The following is a 25,379-nucleotide window of genomic DNA, read 5'->3' on the forward strand; positions in this document are numbered from 1 at the left end:
TAAGGGGATTTCGATAGACTGCAGGGAAAAATTTTGAACCTGTGGGTAATAATTTGAATCGTAATTTTTCTAATGGGTTTCAAATTTAAAATGATCACATTATTTCCACTTAGAAGTGATAAAACCGCTTATGAATTTTTTTCAGCTTTTCAAGAATTTTGCACGACTTACAGAAAGAATACAATTTCGGTCCTATTCAAAAAAAATAGCATTAAATGGTGAAAAAATTTTTAAAAAAAGGTTTCTTACTTCTAGTATAATTATGGATATACATAATAAGTACCTTAATTTGATTAACCAACACCAAAAAAAAAAAATCTTTCAACTTTTATTTTCATTTTCTGTGTGAATTTTAAAATTTGAACCCCCAATTGAAAAATGACGGTTCAAGTTAGCAATATAAAATTTTTCCTGCAGTGTATCGAGGTTCTCTTCATAACTTTTTATCAAATTCCCGGTACAATTCAAAAAACGTACGAACAAAAACGACCCACTCTATCTAGTTACCCTATACCCTGGTGTGAATTTGCCATCTATTCGAGATTTTGTAAGGATTCCAATTGGAAAAAAATACCAACTTTCAATTTTTATGTTTAATAATATTAAAATACTTATACATATACTTATGTTAATATAGATTTTTCTAAAAAGACTGTATAGGGCAGAACTGTCGGAATGCAATTTTCAAATATTACAATTTGGTTATAATTTAGTTAATTATTGCAGTACAGCAAAAAAATGCGAATCCAATATTTTTTCGTGGATCTTTCGTCAGATACATAATATGAAAAAAAACCTGAGCATAGTAGGTATAAATATTTGAGTAAAATAGGTACTTTTCTTTTTTCTTCCTTTTTTTTAGAATAGATGAGTTAAGTATGTAATTAATCTATACGAGTATTTAATCAAATACAAAATATAATAATACCTACTAATATACTTACAATACCTGATAATCTGAAAATTACTTTTTAAATTACTAAATTAAATCTTATTTTTAAGCTATGAATTAAATTCTCCTGTCCACATGAGAGGATGCAGGGATTGGCTGAAAACTATAAATTCCCAAGATACATATCGTGCGGAAACTCATCGAAGTTCCTAGAATGGGAACAAATATGAATACCATAATACATAATATGTACTTAATAAATTAATTGCTTTTCTAAAGTTTTTTCTTGCAATCAAAAATGAGGTAATCGGTGTAATATTTGGACCGGTTTTTATCAATTTTATCTACTTTCACCACGTATACCTAACTAATAGGCTACGTTATCTGAGAGAATAACTTTCTTTCCTTAAAAAATGTACCTACTGCACATAATTAATTCAATGATATCATTATTATTTTTCCAAACAAGGGATAAATTCGAATGAATTTAAAATATCAAAGTTCAAGACTCTGCTTATGTCGAGTTATGCAGTTGATTTTTCAACGAATTCTTGATAAAAAATTATTGAACAAAGGAAACTAATTTTTCGATTTACTAAATCAAATCAGTTTCCAAATTTAAGCCAACTCTGATTCTAACTTTTTTATTAGGAAAATCAAATAAATTTTCAAATTTAAGCCAAACGTAATCTAAATTTCAAGAATTACCAAAATTAATCAATTCAATCCTATATTTTCACTTTTTTACAATTTTCAAAATTCTCGTGAGATATGTAATACGCCCATCATGAAGTAGTATGCGAAAAATTGTGCGAAGAAATGGCGACTCATTTGATTATTCATTGAAAAATCATCTAATAAAATTTTTTTAAAAAACGTGATTTCTTTTATCATTAGGAACACATTTTAGAAAACGTGAACTTTTCATCTCAATTTGGTAAAAAATAAAAAAATGAATTCTAAAAGCCACATTTTAGTATCGACTCCCAAAAATAATTTTTGATAATTTTTGAAGAATTTTTGAGCCCGAAATTGTGTCATGATTTTTGAAAAAGTATCTTGCGACCGATCAAAATAGATTAAAATTTCAGCAGGAAATCAAAAATTTCTATAAGAACTTTTTTTGGGCAGTTTTGGAGAATTTTGAGGCCAAAGATGGTTATGATTTTCGGAGTTTCTTGAACAGATGTTGTTATACGACTTATCGAAAATGGGTTGAAATTTAGCCAGAAAATCAAAAATTTCTATCAAAACATGGTTTATTGAGCAGTTCTGAAGAATTTTCAGCTCAAAATTGAGTCAATTTTTCAGTGGAGTCATGAAACGGTGTCAAGCGACCCTTCAAAATGAGTCATATGGAACCCAATAAAAGATAAATACTCACCGGAGCAATAATATCTTCGCCAAAATCTTAAAACTATACGATCATTGTGAAAGCTTAGATTTCATATTTGCTTGCGCAAATATGAAATCCTCTTTCACTTCTATCGCGTGCCTCCATTATCGAAGGACCTGAAATTGAAAATGATGCATTTATTTGACGTTATTTAATAATTGATCTCGTTTTCTGCCAACAATAGCAAAAAACCTCAAATTTTACCAATGTTACCAAAAAATCTCGTTAGGTACTTGCAAAAAATTACTAAAAATTGTCGCTTTTTCATACTTATTCTCTTCGCCCACCATGCATTTTTCTCATTCGTGTCGAAACGTCTAATGTTTCTCTTAAAATGTGCAGATAATCAATCGAATAGATATCTACATATTTTGAGGTATTTTTTTGAAAAAAATTAGGCCCTAAAAAATAATAATGGTTTGGAATAATCAGTGGCCGGATTTTTCATAGATTTTTACTGCAATTTTTGTACTATTCTAGAAAATTTAAAACTAATTGAGAGAACATTCATGGTTTGGCATTGGATTATCTTATGATTAAAATAACGAGACAGATAGGTGGACAGCTTAACACATATCGACCTAGACAATGTCGCTGGAGCGATTAAAAAAAGACTTAATATCAAACCAGAACATACCTTAACGTCTGGTAAAATCAAATCTCCGCACCGGTGGATTGCATATGGTGTCTCTATCGTATCTATATGAAGAAAAATGTTCGTCTTCAAATTTCAGCTGAAAATTTTATCAATGGAATTAGCATATATGAGTAGAAAACGAAAGCTTACACTAAGTTTTGATTCTAAAAAGGTAAAGTCTCAATGTGTCAAACCAGAACGTACCTTATAACATGAGGGAAACTCGAATCTGAATAATATTTATGATCTGGATTCTGGACTCGCCGGTGTCGTTGGTCTTTCTTTAATTGATGGTAGTCTTCAAATTTCAGCTGAAAATTGTATTAATGGAATCAGCATACAAGTAGAAAACGAAATAATTAAAATACTTATCGAAAACATCACTTTTTAAAAACGTTTTCAAAAGCCTGATTTGATATCCAGAATACATCAGAATTTTTAAATCGCTGAAAATGGCCAGTTTCAAATGTTCAAAAATCGAAAAATCAATTTGAGCAGCTGAAATTTTACTCATGTACTTGTAGAAACTGATGAGAATATTTCTGAATAACTTTCTTTCTGAGTAAAAAATCTCGCCTGGTCTCAGAAACAATGTTGACCCTTTCTGTGAGGAGCCCTTAAATTTAAAAAAAAAAAATCTAAAAAATGAAAAGTATGAGATTAATTTTAATTTTCTGTTCTGCTAGTCATGAATGGAAAGAGAGAGGATACTTTCATGGGTAATAAGTACAAAACTAACTTTCGGCGTATTACATTTTTTTGGTAAAAAAATAAAAACATTTTTCTAAGTAAAAAAAAAAAAAAATAGAAAAATGAAATAATTTTTCTAAAAAGAACTAAATTTTTTTTTGATTTAAAAAATGATTTTTTGACAAATTTAATACTCTGAGATAACATTACATACCTACTTCAAAAATTGAAATATTTTTAAAAATGTCCTGCCAAAGCCAAAAATACCGATGTTATCCTGCTTGTGAAATATTTTGTTTTATTATACAAAATAATCAGGGAACTTTTGAGTCACTGATTTTTCCAATTTTTTACCAAAGCGTGAGAGTTCATTGGGAGATTTCAAAAAAATTCAGCTGCCTAAACAGAAGATCAAAAATTGTGGATTTTAAAATTTCTCAAAACTATCAAAAATTGCATGAACTGATAAAAAACCTCGAATACCTGGAAAGGTGTTTCCTAAAACGTATTTTTTTCACTTGTGTTTGGAAATTTTGAGACTTCGATTTTTTTTTAAAAGTTAGTAGTTTGATTCATGAGGAGAAATCTATTTTTATGATTCTTATGATTTTTTTTTACCTTTTTCCTGCATCGTCTTCTTTATAGTGAGGGCGAATTTCAGTTGGAACTTTCAAATTTTGTCCAACTCTTGAAAACTTTTACAAAATAACGATTTAAAATTTAAAAACTTGAAATATATTATTCATTTTCAATTTTGATGTATTCATGACATACTTCTGTGTAGTACCTATTAGAGTCTTGAAAACTTTTGAAAAAATTACAATTAATTTTCACCAATAAGTCAGAATTTAAAAAAAAAAAAATGTAAAAATTGATTACTTATATTATACTTATTTTGTCAGTTTTTGAGAACTTGATTTTTTTTTTAATGATTTCTTAACATTATGTCCTGGGACTTAAAAAAACTGAAAAAATGATCAATTTTTAAAATGGACTTTTAATTTAGATATCAAATCTGGCTTTCAAGCACATAAAAAAAAACAGAAAATACAACCAACTATCAAAAATGATGTTCTGGCGTTTTGGTCAATTTTTTTTTTAAATTTAAAATTCTAAAATTTCAGTTCACTTCGAAAATTTTTTGCTTTTTAAAAATGACAAAAATGTCTGCTTTTTTGCAAAATGGCTAAAAGTTTTATTTTTTCTGCAAATTTTTACTTTTTTCAAGAAATGGTCGAAAGTGTTGGTTTTTTACAGAAAATTTTGTTTTTATCAAACTATACTCTGATGAACATATGAAAAAAATATGCCTAATTTATTTTTTTAAAACAGAAAATTATTATTGCTTACCTTCTACGTATAAATAAAACATAAACCACACATTTTTACTCGATCGCACTGTTGTACTTATATGTAGAGTAGATGTACCTATTCTACTGAATTAGATACTTGTTCGTTAGCCTAAACGGCCTGCATCAGGTAGGGTATGCACTATGTTGCAACCATGTCTATACATAATTATTGAAGTAGCCGTGGAGTTTTATCTTAGACCACGTGATGCCTTCATTTCCTCTCAATGAAAATTGAGCATCTGAATCTCTTAATTTGATAACGTAAAACACCTACTTTTATTCTCATAAGGTTTGTTGATGAGGAATTAAGAACACTGGAAAATCAGTAGGCACGTGTTCGAATAATATGTAGATATGTATTTTGAAATTTCGATTTTCAGATTGCCAATTCGATACGATCGTGAACGGCGAATTTAACTAAAATTAAAATAAAAAATCACAAGAGATTTTAATTTTTATCAATCATCTCATTGGATACCATAATTCGTGACTCAAACTCTTTGAATAAAGCTGACAGTATTTCCTCAGATGTGATTTTAGGATTTTCAGCATATCTGAAATGTCATCGTTCAAATTTTAGATTTGAATTTGAAAAACAATTTAGAAAAAAGAAATATTTTTTCTTAATTTTTTCATATTTATTTTAGGATCTTTTGCTTCGAACTTTGCTAGGTACTTACCCTTAGAAACAAAATTTCTAAATTTGCTATACAGTAGACTCTCGATTATCCGCCCTAATTGGGGCTGAAGGTCTGGCGGATAACGAAAATGGCGGATAATCCAAAATAACGTTTTCAAGGAAATTCGTTTTGTTCGGGTGAAATTTTTTAAAAAACTTTCCAGCTAAAAAACGAAAAAACCATGATTTTTTGGAAAAATTTTGAGAAAATGAGCAGAAATGAGAAAAATTTGCATTGAAGCGAGTAAAAAGAGCAAAATATGCTGAAATATGCACTAAAAACAGCCAAAATATGCAAATATGTGTACATCCGCCCTCAGTAGGTCGGATAACCCGGAGGGAAGGGCGGATGAAATTGGGTCGGATAAGCCGAAGGGCGGATAATCGAATGGCGGATAATCGGGAGTCTACTGTATAGTTTCTCCGTGTAAAATACTCGTTGAGCGGTTTCGATTAATAAAACAATCAATTCTCTAGCTCTAAGTAATATTTTTCGTTTTCACCTTTAGCCTATAAAGGTAACTGATCATTTGATGTTAGATAAAATATTGAAATAGGCTCTATACGTTATACCTACTATCGATGTGTTGAAATAGTGTAATTATGGGTGTTAGAATATACGAAGAAATATTATTAGTTGAACGTTACTGTGAAGTGCGTTTATATGTTATCTTAGTATACTTAGTTGAAATTTGTTCAAAATACATAGCCTGATTATAAGGTATACCTAAAATTGTACTCTAGATTGGTGTTTGATTCTGATCACATTCGTATGTGAATGTAATATTTTGAGATGAATCTCACTGAAGAGTGAATTTTCAAGAGTGGATGAAGGATACTAATACATTACATAATATACTTAAATCGGTCAATGATTCAAATTTGTAAATATTTGCGATGGGAATTGCTCTTTCAAATTTTTTGAAATCATTTTTTTTAGAGCACTTTTGAAGAATTATGAGCCAAAAATTGAGTCAATTTTCTAGATACCTATATGTATGAAAAAGTGTCATGAAACTCATCAAAATTGGCCACATAATATGAAAATTCGATATTTTTAACATTCTTGGAAACTTTATGTTGGGAACTTGATAAGCAAAAAGCAAAACGAATTTATCGGGCTCGACTTTACTTTTTAGGTTTTTATTTTTCAATTGGAAGTACTTCGTTACAAATCTACAATGATTGACTATTTTTCGTGCATATGTGTCCGGTGTGTTGCATCATTGCATCTGATAAAGGAGACGCGTATTTACATTTTAATCTTTTTTACCATTTCTCCATGTGATATAGAAAATTTTCAACCTACTTTGATAGACCGTAACTTCGCAAACCTCTTCTTTGAAAGTTCCTAAAAATCGCCCAAGGAGGGGGGGTAGCTGCTCCAATGTCTGGGCTGGGTCAGGGTGTTCTAACTTACTCCAACAATGCTTCATTCCTTCAAGGGGGTCCCTCTTCCCTCCTGAGAATCGTAAAACCGACGAAATCTATCAATCTAAGGGACAGTCTTGCGTCCCATTATGCAACTGACTAGTGACTAGCTGAAGTACCTACCCATATTTTTGGAGTGCTGGGAGTGTCCTGTACTAACATGTAGAAACACAATTTTTTGGCTCGAACGATTCTGTAAAATTGATAGTTTTCAAGTTCTACCCCCCCCCCCTCCTCCATCAATTGGGCAAATGCGAAGATCAAGGTTCGTCTTTTTTGGAATTTTAGACCCATCCCATATCCAAAATAAAAGGGTATCCTCGCTCAAAGCTCCCTCCAAGGCCGTCGAGAGCCAACGTGAGCCCGGGGAAATATCATGTTGGGCCCCATTTCTAAAGTAGTAGCTATATTGAGGTTTTTAAGGTGAGGAGGGGGGATTGGTGTCGACTGAAAATTTGTCGACTGATGTGGGAGAAAAAAGTATTAGTTTTTACAATTGACATACATATCTACTATTCATATGACTTATGAAAATTTTTATTGGGGGGGGGGGAGTTGGAGGTCTTCTTGAATGTGGAATTTGTTTATTCTAAAACGATAAACAAATTGGCCTGAGCGGAACGAGGGCGAGAGCTTTTGAGAATTTTCATGTTTTTTTTTTTTTTAATACGAGGATCGAGTTTATTTTTTGGTTTTTGGGTAATTAAGGTCAACAAAACTTTAAATTTATTCAGTTGTCTTATTTTGATCTCTTTCTGACGTGTTTCATGAAAAAGTTGATAAAAATCGCACTCACAAAAAAATTAACATTCGTTTATTTTTTGAATTTTTTCGAATTTTGATTTTTTTTGTGATGAATTCATTTTAACGAGTGAAAGGGGTTTTCCAAATTTTTCAACGGATACGTGTAAATAGGGGTCAAATGGGTCAACTTCACCGATGGAAATTTTTTTTCATGTTTTAAATCAAAAAATCGCATTTTTTCGCAAATTTTCAATTTTTTAAAATCGACTTTACGAAATAACGCTGTTCTAATTTTTCAATATGTTGTTCAGCATGAAAAGACGTTCATAATGTATTTTTTTTTCAGAATTTTTGAGAGTCGGAACGATATGAAAACTACGTTTTGAAACTTTTCGAGCTAATTTTTCGTACGAAAAAAAGTGGCAACACTGATTTTTACGATATCACCGAAAAGCCTTTCGAAGCCCCTAACTATTGGAAAAAGTTGCATTTTTGTAGGTATCGCGGTTATCGAGTAATCCACTGCTGAAATGGATGATATTTCAAGTTCACTGAAAACTTTGACACCCCCTGGCTGCCTTTAAAAATGGGCTACAGGGCTGCGATTTGCGCCATTGGTCATGCCTTAAAAGATTTTTCCACAAGAAAATTTAGAATTTGAATTTCCATATTGGTTTTGAAAAAGAAAAGAAAAGAAGCTCTAGTGAAGTGAGGGCAAAAGCTTTCAAAAATTTGTGGTTCGAGAAGTAAAAAAAAAATTTTCTTTCATCACAAATCCTTATTTTGCCAGACTCTCCAGAAAGCGTGCCAGCGTGCGTCTGGGGCAAGTTGTCCCCTTTTCCCTCCTCACAACAGCTGTGCCCCCTTCCATCAAACTTCAGACTGAGCGTCCGTCGCCAAATTTGAGCAGATTTCGTTCATATGATTCCGATTGAGTATTTGTTTTGAAATTAAAGTCTATAAATAATTATCAATTTTTTTTTTCAGGATGAACAGATGAAAAATTGGAAGCTAAATGAGACCATGAGATATCTGCGCGTGGCACTATTGAAAGCTGGAACAACAGTAAATCTGCTAAGGATTTGGTCAGGAAGAACTTCAACCGTGTCATCGTATGCATCTTCTCGTAAAATAGGTAAGTTTTGTTCAAGTTTTTTAAATTTTTATATCATTTTTTTTATCATTATAAGTATTTTTATTAAAATTTGTGGGAAAAAATTCGAATAATTATCACAATATGAATAATTATACTTATTTATAATAAAAGTTCAAAAATTGCACCTTTACAATTAAGTATAAAATTTTAAAACAATTTAACAATTTAACATACATAATTATGTACTAAAATCAGTCAGAGAAATTGCATCCACTTAATATAAGAACTAACGAAGCTGGAGATTTTGTATCCGTGTTGGAATCCGCCAGCCCAGTAATTGAGTCGAGGTCAGAGCCATTAAACCACTGAGAAAGTTCCTCGTAAATTAGTTTATCGTTTTTGAAAACAGATTCGAATACTTTTTGTACACTAGGGTGTTGTATTTTGCTCATTTTGAAATTGATCAATACATTCAACAAAAATTTACAAAAAAAAATCGGTAGATAGCTAAAAAAAAAAATAAAAAAATACATATTTAAAAAAAATGCAACAATAGAAATGCGGAATTTTACAATTCAGAAAAAATAATTCAAAAACTAAAAAGACAAACCCATCAGGTCGAGAAATTTTACATTTTCAAAACAATTGAGAAAACGAGATTAAGGTTTCAGTCCCAAGAAGGTTAGATCCAATTAAAGAATGACCTATGTAGTGTGATAGGTTCGACCAACGAATGAGAAGGATTGCTTCAATTCTTGCTGAAATTATTGCCAACTCCATCAAATTCAAACAAAGAGATATTTAAGCTTTTCAACGAAGTAAAAAATTTTTCGAGCAAAGTGAACCAATATGAATAATTGTTTCAATTCATCTTCCACAAATCAACATCAACAATAACTGTTAGTTATGAGCCATTCTGAAGCTCCCAGTAATTTTTCAATTTTCTTCAAAAATTTCCAATTGCTCTAGAAGAGGTAAAAATGAACTTTGGAATACCTATACCTACTATACATATATGAACTTTTTCGCCAGTAATTTCCAAAAAGTCTTGATTTTTGCAGAAAATTGACCAAAAATGTCTTACTTTTCGTCGAATTGCTGAAATATCTCGTTTTTTTACCTTAGAAGTCCTACTATTCTCACTTTTTTTGATAAAAATTGCGAGAAGGTGTCACTTTTTTTTCCAAAAATTGCTCTGCCTTTTGCAAATTTCGAAGTTCTTGCTTCTTTGATAGAAATTGCTAAAAATCATCACTTTTATATCAATAATTGCCAAGAAGGCCTTCTTTATTACCAAAAACTTGCAAAATGGTCTCACTTTCTGACAATAGCCTAAATGTTGAAAAATACGAGTACCAAGGTACCTACTTATCTACGTACCATTTTTATTCTCTGCCAGTAGTTGTCAAAAAGTCCTGTTAATTTTTGATCGATTTAACAAACATTCGGCTAACGTAAGAAATACCCACTTGCATAATGTTGTATTTTCTACCTCTTGTGTTCGCCTTCTTAGATCTCTTGTTGCTGAGAAGATCAGGATGAGGAATCCTTTCTGACATTTCTTCATTTAGTCGTTTATTGTATTTCGAAATACATTCGAATACATGACGGTTTTGAAGAGGCTGATGGCACGACTGATGTTTCTCAAACTCGACCACGTTGAAAATTCTATTAAAAATATCATCGAGTGATACAATCTTCTTGAACGCGATGAACGCTTCATCGTCTTTTTCGAAACACCATGAAAAAACATTATGAAATGCTTCGAATAAAAATATTTTTCGGATTTTTTCACCCATGATTGCTTCTTGAATTATCGAGGACATTTTTTCTTTCAGATTACATTCGCGTAGGATGAATTCTATTTCGACTATTTTTATTAATTCATTGAAATTTCCATCGGTAGTAAATGTTAACGAATGGTCTTCTGGTAGGATTTTATGGATGAAGTGATCCAATTCATTCCAACCTTTGCTACCAAATTGGATGTTACGACGAGCATAATGTGTTGGGACGAAACTTGTATCGACGATTATTGTCTCCATATATTGTTTTAAATATTGGTATTTTGAATCCGAGCCCAAATCTTGTTGTTGTAGCAGCAGTATCGATCTTCGATTCAATTCTTCGAAATCATTCTGCTTGTATAAAACATCGCAATAAAATGGAGTTTTAAATAAGGGTTTTCCTTCGTTCTTGAATTTCACTCGATCTTCGGCGTTTGGTAAACATAAGTCGAATATTTTGTTAACGGTGTCGAAATCGAAAGATAGAACGAATTGAGAATCGCTATCGAATAGCGATTTTCTTCGTAGATCAAGGTTTTTCAGTCGTAGAAATTTCAGTACGAATTTCGCACCACTTGGTGATACTTTCTCGCGGCGAAATTGATGATTACCTAAGTCCATAGGCATAATCTCCGTATCTCTTAGTGGCGGTTCACTGATGATAACAACACATCCTAAACGTTCATTCTGCGCGGCGTGATTTCTCAGATCGTCGGTAGCTGAGTCCCATATTTGGAGCAAAACGCTCATTTTTTCCTCTTCGTAGTAAAGCTTTCCATAATAGAGTGATTCATAAATCATCTCGACAAACTGTTCGTTCGATATGTGGTTTTTAATTTGCAGCCACGTCCAAATGGCACACTTCGACGTATTCGTGGATATTAGAAATTTTGTCATGATGGCCGCTGGATGGCGGTATATTAACTCGGTAACTTGATTGTATGACATTTTTTGAAACAAACCGTATTGAATGGGATTTGTGTGCTGTTGAGTTGGGTTCCTTAATCGTTGACTTAAGCAAATGATTTGGTCTTCGGTACTCAAACGATCCCAGAAGTATTCAAATGCTTCAGGTGATTCGCTATTGCAATTCGTAGCCATTACAAAATCGATAGAATTATTCGCTTGCCTGATAGGTATACTATTCATTTCGTTTTTAAGATAACAAATCCAATAAAAAATCAAAGGATCTTCTTCAAAATATACCTTCTGTATGATATCATCGCTGAGAATTTCGTTTAGTGGGAAGTTTTTCAGCTGGTTCTCGATGCAGAAATTACACATGATGGTGAATTTTTGGATTTCGGTCAATTTTGAAGACTTTAACATTTCAATAGCCGTGTGCTTGTAGTCGATTTGACCCTTTGAACGCCATACCAAATGATCCAAATCGACTTGTAGGTCGGAGATTTTGAAGCTTTGCAGGTGTCGTGATACTGGAACGTACTTGAAATGTGACGCACCCGAATTTGCTTCTTCTTGGATTTTTTTTAGAGATGATTTGAGTAAATTTTTTATCAGTGGAGGTATTTTCGGATTTTCAATCGATTCGTCTGCATAATTTTCTAGATTGCTGCTGTTAATGTTGAAACCATGGGCAATGTCGTGGTCTGATTTTATGTCGAGACTTCTTCATCTTGTTTTAGAAAAGGACCTGTACCACACTTTAATGGCGACTTGGAAGGCCGCCATTTCTTGTAAAGTGGGCACTTCCACTTCGACGGAAAACACGGATAGGTGACTTTCATTGTCCAAATTGCGAGTCATCTGAAAATAAGATATTGCATTTTAGGCTCATATTTTGTGTAGAATGGCCGAACGAAGAAAAAGAATGGGGATTTCATTGGGAATTTGTAACCTCTGACTATAGGAAATCTTTCAAGGCGTTCGACTCCGATTTGAAGGGGGACTGTGATTTTTAGGAAAGAGCACAGCCTGCAATCCCCATAACTAAGATTTCAGTTACCCAAATCAATTTTGTGATTTTTGGCGACATTTTGAAAATTTGAAATTCGCCATTTTTGTAGATTAGTCTGGTTTTTTAAAAATGCGTTGTTTTTCAACAAAATTGAGAAAAATCAGTCGCTGAACTATTTGTATCATCTTTCCAGAATCGCGTTTAATTATTTCTCGTCATTCTGGAGCCTCCAGCGCGATTTTCAATTTCTCCAGAATTTTAAAATTTTTTCAGAAGACGTGAAAATTAATTTGGCTTGCTAAAAGTCAAGTTTCGTTTTGACGAAGCTCGAGAGCGTTTTTTGACCAGAATAGAAAAAAAAATCAAAACTTCTGTTTGTCGAGAAATTTTTGAAATTCGTACGAAATCACTGTATATCCTCAAAAAACCAACCCCCTGAATCCGAATCTCACAATTCCGAGTCATTCTGGAGCTTCCGGCTAAATCTAGAGTCGAAAGGTCAAAAAATAAAAAAATTGCAGAATTGAGACGTAATCTAAAAAATATAAAATATGATTTTTGTTTACCTTTAGTTGACTGGCGAAAATAATGGCTAATGGCACTAGGGAACTGTAACCCAGGTATGTCAGACGGCCATTTTGTTCCTGGTTTGACAAACTTAGCATTGCAGTATATGGGAATTCGGCAAACTTTAACCGCGTATATCTTCAAAACCGTGCACTTTTACAACTTTTTCATAATAACATCTTTGAAAGAGAATTGAACGAGCTTTCCAATGGTATGCTACATGTATCAATTGAAATACATTTATTTGTTTTGAATTTCAGTCATTTTTCAGCACTTCATTTTTGGGTTAAAAATAGTTTGAAATTGTGTGAAATTCACAGCATGTGCTCTAATTCAATGATTACTTTCATTCTATGCCAGAAATTCCGTCATAAAAACCTTGAATCGAAAAATTACAATTTTTTTTCGTAAGGAACAAAATGGGAGTTTGACATACCCGGGTTACAGTACCTTAATGGCACTGGAGAAAATGGTGAAACTAGCGAAGATGGCGTTTTCTCTCAGGAATTTTTTTTATTCAACAGAATGTCTGAAAAGTAGGTACCTATAGGTAATTTTTTGCAAAAAACTTAAATAGGTACTTTCAAAAATTGTAAAAAAACATGCTCAAACTACTTTTTTAAAATAAAAAATAATCATTGCTTACTTTCTTGAATCACATAGGTTAACGTAGTATCGACTTCTATACTCTACTGCATTAATATGTTCGTTGGCCTAATACTTTAAGCATGCAACAGGTACTACATAAATGTTGCAACCATGTCTCTAAATTATTGTGGAGTTTTATCTGACACCACGTGATGCCTTCATTTCCAATCAATGAAAATTAAGCATCTTGCATCTCTTAATTTGATAACATAAACTAGTTAGTAAGTAACTACTTTCGATGAGGACTGGAAAATCAGTAGACAGAGACACGTGTACTCGTATGAATAATATTTTAAAATTTCAAATTTCGGATTGCCGATTCGATGTCTTATAGTACGATCATTTTGGATTTGAATTTGGAAAACGGACCATTTTTTCCAAATTTTTTTATATTGATTTTAGGACCTTCTCCTTCAAACTTCGATGCCTCTAAAAACAAAATTGGTTATTTGCTGTCTGTATAGTTCTATGGTAAAGTACCTACTCGTTGAGAGGTTTCGATTAATAAAACAATCAGTTCTCTTGGTTTAGGTAACATTTTTCGTTTTCACCTTTAGCCTATAAAGGTAAGTGATCTTTTAATGTGAGTGATAACATTGAAATAGGCTATCTACTATCAATAATTTGGAGGAATTTTCTGAAATTAAAATATGTATACCTACCTGTCTATATGTACTTATTCTGTATAGGTAAGGTGTATGTAAATATAATTATCATTTTATCGTTTAGTAGTTTTCTATTTTTTCATCTCTTTACTTATACCGTATTTTTTAATCGAACATTGCCTCTAGTACATTTATACGATAAAACATTACTGTAAAGTGCTTCTAATGAATGTTTGTTCAAAATACTCGTATAGATTGCACCAGCCAATTAGGAGTGTGTAAAGACCGACGAGAGGGAACGCGAGTACACGTACGTACGTACGCGTATACGTGCGCGCGGGTGGGGGGGTAGTTTTCGTCCATGTTTCACAACTTGTAAACGGTTAACAAACGCTAACCGGCAAGCTGCCTCCGTGGCGGCTTGGCTATGGTAACGGATTGCTGTGCAAGAGGTCTTGGGTTCGATTCCCGCGTACGGCACAAATTTTTTCAAAATTTTTTTTCGCGATTTTTATTTTTACGAGTTGAATTTTTACAGACAAAGTAATGAAATTATTTTTTTTTGTTTTCAAACAATGATTAAATTTATTAATATTATTTATCGAATGGCATGCCAAATTAGGCGAGGCGAAGCCGAGCCGTTTAAAATTTATATTTCACTCGATGAGCATTACTCCCCTTGGTGAGTTCAGACGGAGGCTGGACATTTACCGTGTATGTAGCACTTGCGGTTGTTTATAAAAAAACTGTACTCACCGAGGCCGAAGGCCGAGGGAAGTTAACAGACATAGTATGAACAACAAAGCGACCCGCGCAACCGAGGCGAAGCCGAGGTGAGCGGACACAACGCCCCCCAACACTAAAAACAGCAATACATTCGGTGACAACTAGACACCCTCTCGTCGCTCGTTACACGATCCTCTTATTATAAGGTACAATTTTTCTCTAAATTTGTGTTTGATTCTGATCAGTGATCACATTCATAATTATATGGAAGTAATATTTCAGTAGGTCAAAAATGGAGTACAAACCAAATTTCAGCTTTTTTCGTTGTCGCATTCGTGAACAATGATTAAGTAAGTATTTCATTTTTTTCAAGAATGAAAATTTTGCATTTAGACTAGCGTAGACATTTTTGAAAAGAGGTGCCTACATCGATCTGGGGGGGGGGGGTTATAAAAGTGATAAATAGAGTTTATAGGTGCTGAATTTCATTTTCACCCCACTTGCAGTGTTTTAAGTCGAAAACTGGAGAATTGGGAAATTCGCTGGGCCTCCAGAATATAGTTCGAAACATTATCCAATTGAGTCGGAAGGTTTAAAATAGAGTATACAGACCAAATTCCAGCTTCCTAAGCCAATTTAGTAATTTTTTTTCACTTTTCACCCAAAAAATGTTCAAAAATTCGACTGAAATAGGTAAATGTCAACTTCTGATATTTTGACTGGTGGTGTATTTGGGGTCTTGTATCGATTCATGTTTGTGTTGATTTGGATACTTCTCTTGTGAGGGTTCGAATAAATTTTTAATCTAATGGAAGAATGTCTTTAAATGAGTGCCTAATTTTTATTTACAAAGAATATCATTTTCATCGGTTCATTAGAGTTGAAATTCCAGTTCCTTTGCTGCAGATCTTCTTTAATTCATCCGCAGATGGTAGATTTTTCTCCATTTTGAAATCCATTATTGAATTTTTTCAGGTTGAATTTATCCTGCCTAAAATAGAAAAAAAAATTGATTATTTACTTTATGTAAGTTAAGATGGATGACGAAAAAAAGGTCAGCAGATTTTGATCAAATTCAGCGGAAACCTTTATTTTGAGTTGGAAGTTATACTCAGAATTTTTTTAGCTCCGGTGGTGTCCATGGGGGGGGACATAAGTGGTCCTCAGAGAGGGAAAATTTTCGAAAAAATTGTGTTTTTTTCGCTCCAGCACCTACTCAACCTGTTTTTGGGGGAAATGTGCCAATTCCGTATGAAAGTAGATATTTGAGATTCTGCGTCGATGTATAGGTAGGTACATATCTATAGGTACTATTGTTGTCAAAATCCAAGACAGATTTTAAGGTTCTATTGAGCGGTTAAAAATTTGCAAATGGCTGGCTTTTGGATAAATTTGTGTTTTGAAAATTTGTTTCCCACAAATATTTCACATTATTAGTATTTATGCCATAATGTTGATAGATATCATTCCTGAAACTAGGGAAATATTTTGGAACGCAGTGGTGCCAACTTTTTAGGTTATTACACATCCGGCTCAAATGGAATGTTTCATCCACAGAGGAGGCACCACAAATTAAATGTGGGTGCTGAGGAACGCAGTGAAGAGAGCCAGAAAGCAGAAACCACTAAAGCAGTGGGGGAAGATCTCATACCAGTAGACTTGATTAAACACATAACACCAGAATACAAAAAGGAGCTGTTGAAGATAATAAATTAAATATACGATGAAGGTATCCTGCCTAAAGGACTTCAAATCTGGTACCAGTACCAAAAAAGAATAACATGCAAAAATGCTCTGAATATAGAACCATTGTACGTATTAATGAGCCACGCTCTGAAGCTACTACTCACCATCATAAATGCCAGAATTGAAAAGAAGATAAGTAGATGAAAATCTAAGCAAAATGCAATATGGGTTTGTAGTGAAAAAAGGGACGAGGGACGCAATTGCCCTGCTGAAAGTGATTATTCAAAGAGCACTGAATGCAAATAGGGAAATCATTGTTTGCTTTGTCGATTATGAGAAAGCATTTTGATTGTGTCAACCATGAGAGGATGATGGAGATCCTGAAAAAATACAATGTTGATGACAAAGACCTGCGAATAATCAATAACCTGTACTGGGAGCAGAGTGCAAACATCAAGATCGGAACTGAGTACTCCATCGACCATATATAATGGATGAATATTCCAACCTAAAAAAACTGCCAACGTTGAAGCCAACTTTTCGGATGCAGAATCTAGGAAACCTTCTGCTCATGCGCCAAATACATAATTATGATGCTTACTGCGCTGGTGGAGAGAGAGAGATGGTTCACTGGTTGAACTATTGAACTGTCTCTCTCTCCACCAGTGCTGTGAGCATCATGTTCGGCGCATGAGCAGAGGGTTTCCTGGATTCTGCATCCAAAAAGTCAGCTTATATACACCGATTTGAAATATTCGTCCATTATATATGGTCGACGGAGTACTCAGAGTACAGATATGGTATAAAGAGAGGTGTGAGGCAAGGATGCCCTCTCTCACCTAGGATGTTCAACACATACACACAAGAAATAATGAGAGAAGCAAGAATAGAATACATGGGATTCAAGATCAATGGCAAAAGAATAGAATAAACAAAATAAGTTAAGCAGACGACAAAGTCATCCTTGCCAGGACAGAACCGCAGATGCAGAAGATGATCAACCAAATTAACAGTGCTGGATTAAAATACAGAATGAATATAAACGCAGGCAAGACCAAGGTGATGATGATGATGAGATTTACAAAAGGAGATGATAAAGAGGTCAAAATCAACATCAGGATGCAAGAAATTGAAAATGTAAACCAATTCAGATACCTTGGAGTGCTGCCAAAATTTTAAATTTGGGAGATTTTATAGGGCTTGGAAAATTTTTTATGTCATGTTGTTCCTGTCTGTCTGTGGTTAATTTCTGATGAGATACTATTCGATGGTTAGTGATTGTTCAATTTCAAAATTGTTCAACTGCTAACTTATTGGGTAAGTTGTCTTTTTATTCAGAGTTTCCGCAGGGGGTGAGAAATCAAACAAGTGGGGCAAAAATTGATAAACAACGATGGTAGAGATCATAAAGAAATTAAATTACGGATTGGAATGACAGAAAGTGCTTTCAATAACTTCACCAATGTGCTGGGATATCGAACGATGAGTCTAGGTCTGAGAAAGAGTGCAATGCTACATATTGACCATTCTGAAGTATTCCCGTGAAACATGGACCATGAACAGGGCTGTAAGGTAATTTATGTCGGTAAATTACGGCGGTACTTCCTGTAACACCCTGAAAGAAACTAATCAGATATGCTAGAAACCAGCTAATAAAGATGGAAGTATGCGCTATCTCCTGTAAAGGAGTGTGACCATGACAACAACGACGATTTAATTTCAATAAATCTACAAAAATAGGTAGGTTGTCAAAAACTTCCAATTTTTTGAAATTAACAGTAATTGACCAAAAAATTGGCAACACTGCGTTCTGAAATATGCCCCCACTGCCCCCAGCTTTCGTTTTTTGCCAAAACTTGGCGAAAATTGTCGCTTTTTTGACAGAGATTCCAAGCCTCAGGTTGTTCCAAAAAGTGTTCATCAAACATCCTAAAAAAATTGATTTTCACCTTATAATTATCTGTTTGAAAAGTCCTCCTTTTGTTACAGAATTTCCTAACAAGCGTCCTATTTTTGCCAAACTTGCTTATAAAAGGTTTTGTTTTTTTTCAAATTGCCCAAGTTGAAAAGTGTCAATTTTTGAAAAAGTTTCCAAAAAAACGTTAAACAGTGGAAATTTTTGGCAAATCAGTCAATAAAAGTTAATTTCTGGCATGTAATTGTCAAAAAGACTCTGTTCTCAAAGTTGTCGAGAAGTGTCCATGTTTGGTAAAATTGTCAAAAAAGGCTAATTTTTAGCCAAAATTGTCAAAAAATACCGATTTTTTTCATCATAATTGTCATAGAGTGTCAATTTTTGGCGAGTTTCCAATCATTTTCAATTTCAAAAAATCGAAAAAATTTTATATTTACTCGTAAATTTTTGAGTACTTTTCTGGATTTTTTGAAATTAGCAATACCCCATAATCAATAAATTGGCACCACTGTGTTTCAAAATACACACATTTCCCCAGGTTCAGAAGTGATACCTATCTTTTAATACATTTTTGGCATAATTAATGTGAAATACGAGACGAGGAAAAAGTTTTCAAAACACGAATTTATCCAAAAGCCAGCCATTTGCAACTTTTCAACCGCTCAACAGAACCTCAAAAGTAGTTCTGGATTTTGACGAAAATAGCATAAAAATATCGACGCAGAATCTCAAATAAGTACTTTTATTTGGAACTGGCCCAATTTCCCCAAAACAAATTGGGTGGAGGCTGGAGCCAAAAACCACGAGTTTTTCGAGAATTCTCCCTCTCTGAGGACTCACACCTTCCCTCGATGGGTGCTTCTGGAGCTAAAAATTTGTTTGACTTACTTTCAACTCAAAGTAATGGCCTTTGCTGAATTTGGTCAAAATCTGTTGACTTGGGCGGGGGGGGGGGAAATCCACCCCCAATGTAATGTACATAACTTGATAGCTTACTTTTTTTAAAACTCGTGAAATTGTCCAAAAATTGCATGGTCGAATCATGAATTTTGATCGTTGAATAGTTTGTCTTGAAAATAGTCAGGGCTGGTGAAGTTGATGATAGGATACTTATTCATGGCCAGTAAGCTCGGGACTGTTGAACCAGATCAAAACCTCTTCATAAAGTTCCTCGTCGTGTTCGGCCAGATATTTTAATGTTTCGCCTACATCTGGATTATCCATGTTGTGTGATTTAAAAGCTATCAATTCGTTAGTTTTGCCTGAGAAATGACATTTCAGAAATTCATCCAAAACAGTGATGAGAGAATACAATCGAGTTATCGAATAATATTGTCTAAAAACTTCGTCGAAAATTTCATTAACAGGTAATAAATATTTGAATTCAGGAAATCCCGTTTTGTGATTTTCAAAACACCATGAAAAAATGCTGGTAAATTTCTGTTGCTTGGAAACATACCAAACCCATTGTTGAGGATGTGTTTTTTGGAAAAATGTGATACATTTACGCTTCAAGTATTTTTGATGTTCGTATACAAACTCGAGTTCGATCATTTTGCATAATTGGCTTAAATTTGTGTACTTTCTGTTTAGGTTGGGTCTATTATCGGTAGCCAATGAAGAAAGATACGAGTTTTTCATTTCTAAAAATAATGAAAGATCTTTTGGAAAAATGTCGTTGATGAAGTAGCTCAGTTTTTCCCAACCTTTTTCATCGAAAATGTCGGTACTTTTAATCATCTTTCTATTTTCAAAACCGATAAAAATAATCCATTCGATTAACTCGTTCACGTAGTACAAATCGATGTTCAATTTTTTCAGGCAAGACGTCAATCTTTTTTTCAATTCGTCATAATCGTATTGCGAATATAAAATTTCACAAAAGAAAGGCATCATGATCGATGTTTTTCTCGTTCTTCTGAATTCCTCCTTGTCCATTGGATTTGGTAAACATAGTTCGAGTATATTGTTTATGGCGTCAAAATCATTACGAAGTGCAAATCGTAAATCACTTTCAAGAATGACTTTTTTCCTGTAATGTGTATTTTTCATGGATAAAAATTCCAACACGAATGTTAAACCGCTTGGCGATACTTTGTGTGCGCTGTGCAGTATGTCATTGACGACGATGTGTTCTAAATGCTCATTCTCTGTAGCATAATTTTTATGGCTATCGGTTGATGTGTCCCATATTTCCATAAATGCGCTCATTTTTTCTTCTTCGTAATAGACTTTGCCCCGAGTAGCCGTTACATCGTAGTTGACTAGTATGGAACAGATCATGTGAACGAATTGTTCATCACATATCAGATTTTTAGAATGCATCCAGGCCCAAATTGCACACCGAGGCATGTTCATCGATGTTAGGAAGGTTGGTGTGATGTAATCAGCGTGAAAAATTAATAAATGAGTTAATTGTTCTTCAGACATCTTGTAGAACAATCTACTGCAGTTGTCAGGTGGCGAGCAATGAGATGATTTTAATCTTTCAATAATGAACTGTGTTTGATTTGCGGTACTTAGATGATCCCAGAAGAATTCAAAGGCTTGACTGGATTCCGTAGTGCATTTGAATGCCATTTCAACGTCCAATGAATTGGGAAATCTTGATGGAATTTTGTCCAGTTCTCTCCTCAGATAACGAATCCAGTAAAACAGCAGGGGATCGCTGTCAAAACGTACTTTATCGATGAAATTTGTTGGGAGCCGGTTCAGATGAAAAGTATCCAATTCATTTACCAAGCAGTATTTGCACATGATGGCAAATTTTTGCTCTTCAGTCAGTTTTGACGATGATAGTATTTTTATGGCGGTATTTTTGTAATCAATTTGACCATTCGGGAACCATGCGAAGCAGTTGCAGTCAACTTGTGAGATTTTATACTCGTCCAAGTGGATTGAAAATAAGCCATTCTCAAAATACCGAATGCAGCGATTCGTTTCTTCGCGAATTTTTTTCAAACATTTTTTCAGTATTTTCATCATGTGCGAACTGATTGCCAATTTTTCGGCCAATTTATCGAAAATTTTTTCTTCACGTTCTGTTAGTGGTGCACTCTTACGACGACGTGTGTTGTAACTGTACCATAACTGAAGTGCTGTTCGATAAAATGCCATCTCTCGCAGGCTCGGGAGATTGGCAAGAAACACAGATTTGTCCAAGTTCGTTCTATTTGGCGGACGTTTTCGACTTGCATCCATTGTGAACACCCTGAAATTAAAAACGATGAATTAGATTTTTGTTTTGGTTGAAAAATTGTACATTATAATGAATCGCTTTAGAAAAAAGGGTACGGATTTTGACCAAATTCAGCAGAAAGCTTCATTTTGAGTTGAAAGTCGTTCAGAAAAAACTTTAGCCCCGAAGTTGCACCCAAAGGAGAGAAATGGACTCTCAAAGAGGGGATACAAAAAAAACGTGATTTTTTCACTCTTGTCGCACTTCAACCTATTTTGGGAAAAATGTCCCAGTACCAAATGAAAGTATTTGAGATTCTGCGTCGATGTACGCTATTGCAGTAAAATCCAAGACCACTTATATTTTTTGAATAAATTCCCAATAAAATCTCAAGTTGTTCCAAAAATTGTTCAAAAGCATCGCTTGTTTACTTACTAAAAATTGCTCATCAAGTATCCCAAAAAGAATTGTTTTTCACATCATTTGTTTGAAAAGTCCTCCTTTTGTTCCATATTTTCCTAACAGAGGCCCTGTTTATTGCCAAATTTTCTAAACGAAGTTCTGTTTTTTTTTTCAAATTTCCTTTGTTAAAAAGTGTCAATTTAAAAAAAAAGGTGAAACGGTGTCAATTTTAGGCTAAATAGTCAATAAAAGTCCATTTCTGGCTCAATTTTCAAAAAGTCTCCATTTTTGTCAAAATTGTTGAGAAGTGTCCACTTTTGGTAAAATTCTCTAAAAGAGATAATTTTTGAGAAAAATTGTTAAATGGTGTTAATTGTAGTGAAAATAGTCAATAAAAGTCCATATTTGGCTCAATTGTCAAAAGGCCTGTTTTTTTTGTCAAAATTTTCAAAGTGTCCACTTTTGGTAAAATTGTCTAAAAAAGTGAATTTTTGAGAAAAAAAAAATGTAAAACGGTGTTAATTTTTGTCAAAGTATTAGTCAAGAAAAGTCCATTTTTTGGCTTAATTGTCAAAAAGTCTTTATTTTTGTCAAAATTGTTGAGAAAGTGTGCATTTTTAATAAAATTGTGAAAAAGAGTCAATTTGTAAGAAAAACTGTCAAACGGTGTTGATTTTTGTCAAAATAGTCAATTATAAAAGTCCATTTTAGGCATTTTATGTGTAATTGCCAAAAAGTCTCCATTTTTGTCAAAATTGTCAAAGTGTACATTTTTGGTAAATTTGTCTAAAAAGAGTTACTTTTTGAGAAAAAAATGTTAAATGGTGTTAATTGTAGTGAAAATAGTCAATAAAAGTTCATTTTAGGCATAATTGTCAAAAAGTCTCCATTTTTGTCAAAATTGTTGAGAAGTGTCCACTTTTGGTAAAATTGTCTAAAAGAGATAATTTTTGAGAAAAATTGTTAAATGGTGTTAATTGTAGTGAAAATAGTGAATAAAAGTCCATATTTGGCTCAATTGTCAAAAGGCCTGATTTTTTGTCAAAATTGTTGAGAAGTGTGCATTTTTAGTAAAATTGTGAAAAAGAGTCAATTTGTAAGAAAAACTGTCAAACGGTGTTAATTTTTGGCAAAATAGTCAAGAAAAGTCATTTTTTGATATAATTGTCGAAAAGTCTCCATTTTTTCCAAATTTGTCAAGAAGGGTCAATTTTGCCAAAATTATCAAACAGTCCTGTTCTTGAAAACATTGCCTGAGATTGAGAAAATCCTGTTTTTGCCAAAATTGTCAAAAAAGTCCTGTTGGCGAAAAGTTGAAATAAAATTTTGACCAAAGAAACAAAACTTTTTCACCATTTTAGCAACTAAAAAACCTACAACTTTTTCACAATTTTTAGCAATTTTTGCCAGAAATCTTAATTTTTTTGGTAAGAAAACCTTTTTCGAATTGAAATAGGTAAAAAAAGAAGTTTTTTCAAAAAATAAAGGTCTTTCCATTCGTAAAATTTGTAAGGGTACCTTAAATGTTTATTTTTACAAAAAAATTTTTTATTACAAAATGAGTTATTTTTCTGCAATTTTTTTTTTGGCGGGAATCATCTATGTTTCCGGGCAGTAATTTTTTTAAGGAGAGGGGGTGTCAAAAATGCACACACGCCTGTTCTCAATAATTTTTGCAAAACAACGTTAGCTGTATGGAATGCCAGATCACTTAAGGTGGTTTTTTGAATACACAAGCACACTCGGCGTAATTTTTGAAAAACAAACATCATCTGGCTAAAAACAATCATTTTTAAGGAGGTTTTGTTATTTTTTACTCGAATTGCTGAATATTTTGTCGATTTTTAGGCTTTTTAAAATCGTTTTATCATGTTTGAACGACGTTTCATAATCATGTACTTTTTTTTTTGCTGATACATAATTTTCCTCTGTTATGGTGAAATTTTATCAACTTTTGGTGATCAATTTTTTTGAAAATGGACGTTTTTTGAGAATCTTTGCTCGAAGTGACTTGTCGTTATGAATTTTATCTATTAGTATGTGCAATTGTGCATAAGTTGAAAGAACATACCATATACCTACCTAATGTTTTTTCGATCTGCATCTCTGCAACCTCTGTGGCTCGAGACGCGAATGATCATAAAGTTTACCTAACTAAAGAGATACCTAACTGTGAATATTGAAGGAATCTTGAATCTTCAAGGAATTTTTTCCCAAGAATGGATCTTTATTGCACCTTTTCATAGATATGTAAAATATGAATTCACTTTGACATGGCAAACGATCGATTTTTGAATAAAGCGATAATTTTACGTAGTATCGTGTTAGTGTCTGTAGTCCATTATTTCTAGAAATCATAAAGCTTCCTTTATAGTGGCCGTGGAATTTTTCTATGGAAAAGTCAAAATTTTTTAACTTTTCCATAGAAAAGTGATGAATGAGATGAAGATTGAAAACTTTTTATTAAAGTGAATAATCATCAGAATTTATAAGAAATGTTATTATTTTACAAGTTTAGAGGTTCAAAAGTGCTTAAAATTGAGTTTGAAAAAATTCCACGATTTTCTGTAGAAATTTTCTATTGCCAGCTTATCGCCACTATAAAAGGAGCTTGAAAATACGTATTTTTATAGATGTTAGGTACTTACTATCAATTTTTCGATGCGTTTTTTTCTTGATTAAAATCTAATTCCAAAGCTTCAAATGTCGGCAGTTCCAGTTCACTTTTACTCAAGCATATTTTGGAGTACCGGCGACATGTGCACTACACCTTACTCTTACTATAATAAAAATTTAGAATAATTTAGCTTCAACTATACTTAGGTATTTTGGCGCATCGACGACACGATATCACAATGAATCACATTCGCTCAGCTCATTAAATCGGTGTGTTCGAAATGTTGACGGAAACTATGGTATTACTTCAGATCTTTTTGCTCTCTGACCAGTTTCGCAGTATCGCGGTTTTCGCGCGATCGCGATCCACGTTGCATGACGTGTAGTTAAAAATTACCGATGAGTCGTGTTATG

At 33.2% G+C, this 25,379-nt stretch overlaps 1 protein-coding gene and 2 long non-coding RNA genes across 3 annotated transcripts in view; 1 reads left to right on the plus strand and 2 right to left on the minus strand.

Annotated features, from left to right (window-relative positions):
- Positions 1-25,379, plus strand: part of LOC135849119 (uncharacterized) — a 225,771-nt gene that overhangs the window by 197,076 nt on the left and 3,316 nt on the right. Inside the window, exon 7 of the long non-coding RNA XR_010559492.1 lies at positions 8,809-8,956. This is a non-coding gene — a long non-coding RNA (uncharacterized LOC135849119). The remainder of the gene's footprint in view (positions 1-8,808; positions 8,957-25,379) is intronic.
- On the minus strand, positions 592-5,226 carry LOC135847348 (uncharacterized). Its single transcript, XR_010559152.1, has 5 exons — positions 4,966-5,226; positions 3,130-3,236; positions 2,926-3,022; positions 2,277-2,404; positions 592-1,101 (listed from the first exon to the last, which is right to left on the minus strand). It is a non-coding gene; the product is annotated as an uncharacterized LOC135847348 (long non-coding RNA).
- LOC135847281 (uncharacterized) lies at positions 15,996-25,368 on the minus strand. Its single transcript, XM_065366743.1, has 3 exons — positions 24,998-25,368; positions 19,766-21,980; positions 15,996-16,159 (listed from the first exon to the last, which is right to left on the minus strand). The coding sequence occupies exon 2, from the start codon at positions 21,968-21,970 to the stop codon at positions 19,880-19,882; it is 2,091 nt and encodes a 696-aa protein (XP_065222815.1). The 5' UTR covers positions 21,971-21,980; positions 24,998-25,368; the 3' UTR covers positions 15,996-16,159; positions 19,766-19,879.

This window comes from Planococcus citri, chromosome 5 (assembly GCF_950023065.1).
Source record: "Planococcus citri chromosome 5, ihPlaCitr1.1, whole genome shotgun sequence".
NCBI classification, from domain to species: Eukaryota; Metazoa; Arthropoda; class Insecta; order Hemiptera; family Pseudococcidae; genus Planococcus; species Planococcus citri.

Excerpts from the sequence above, each read along its gene's own strand:
- LOC135847281 (XM_065366743.1), bottom strand. The coding sequence starts at position 21,970 with ATGGATGCAAGTCGAAAACGTCCGCCAAATAGAACGAACTTGGACAAA.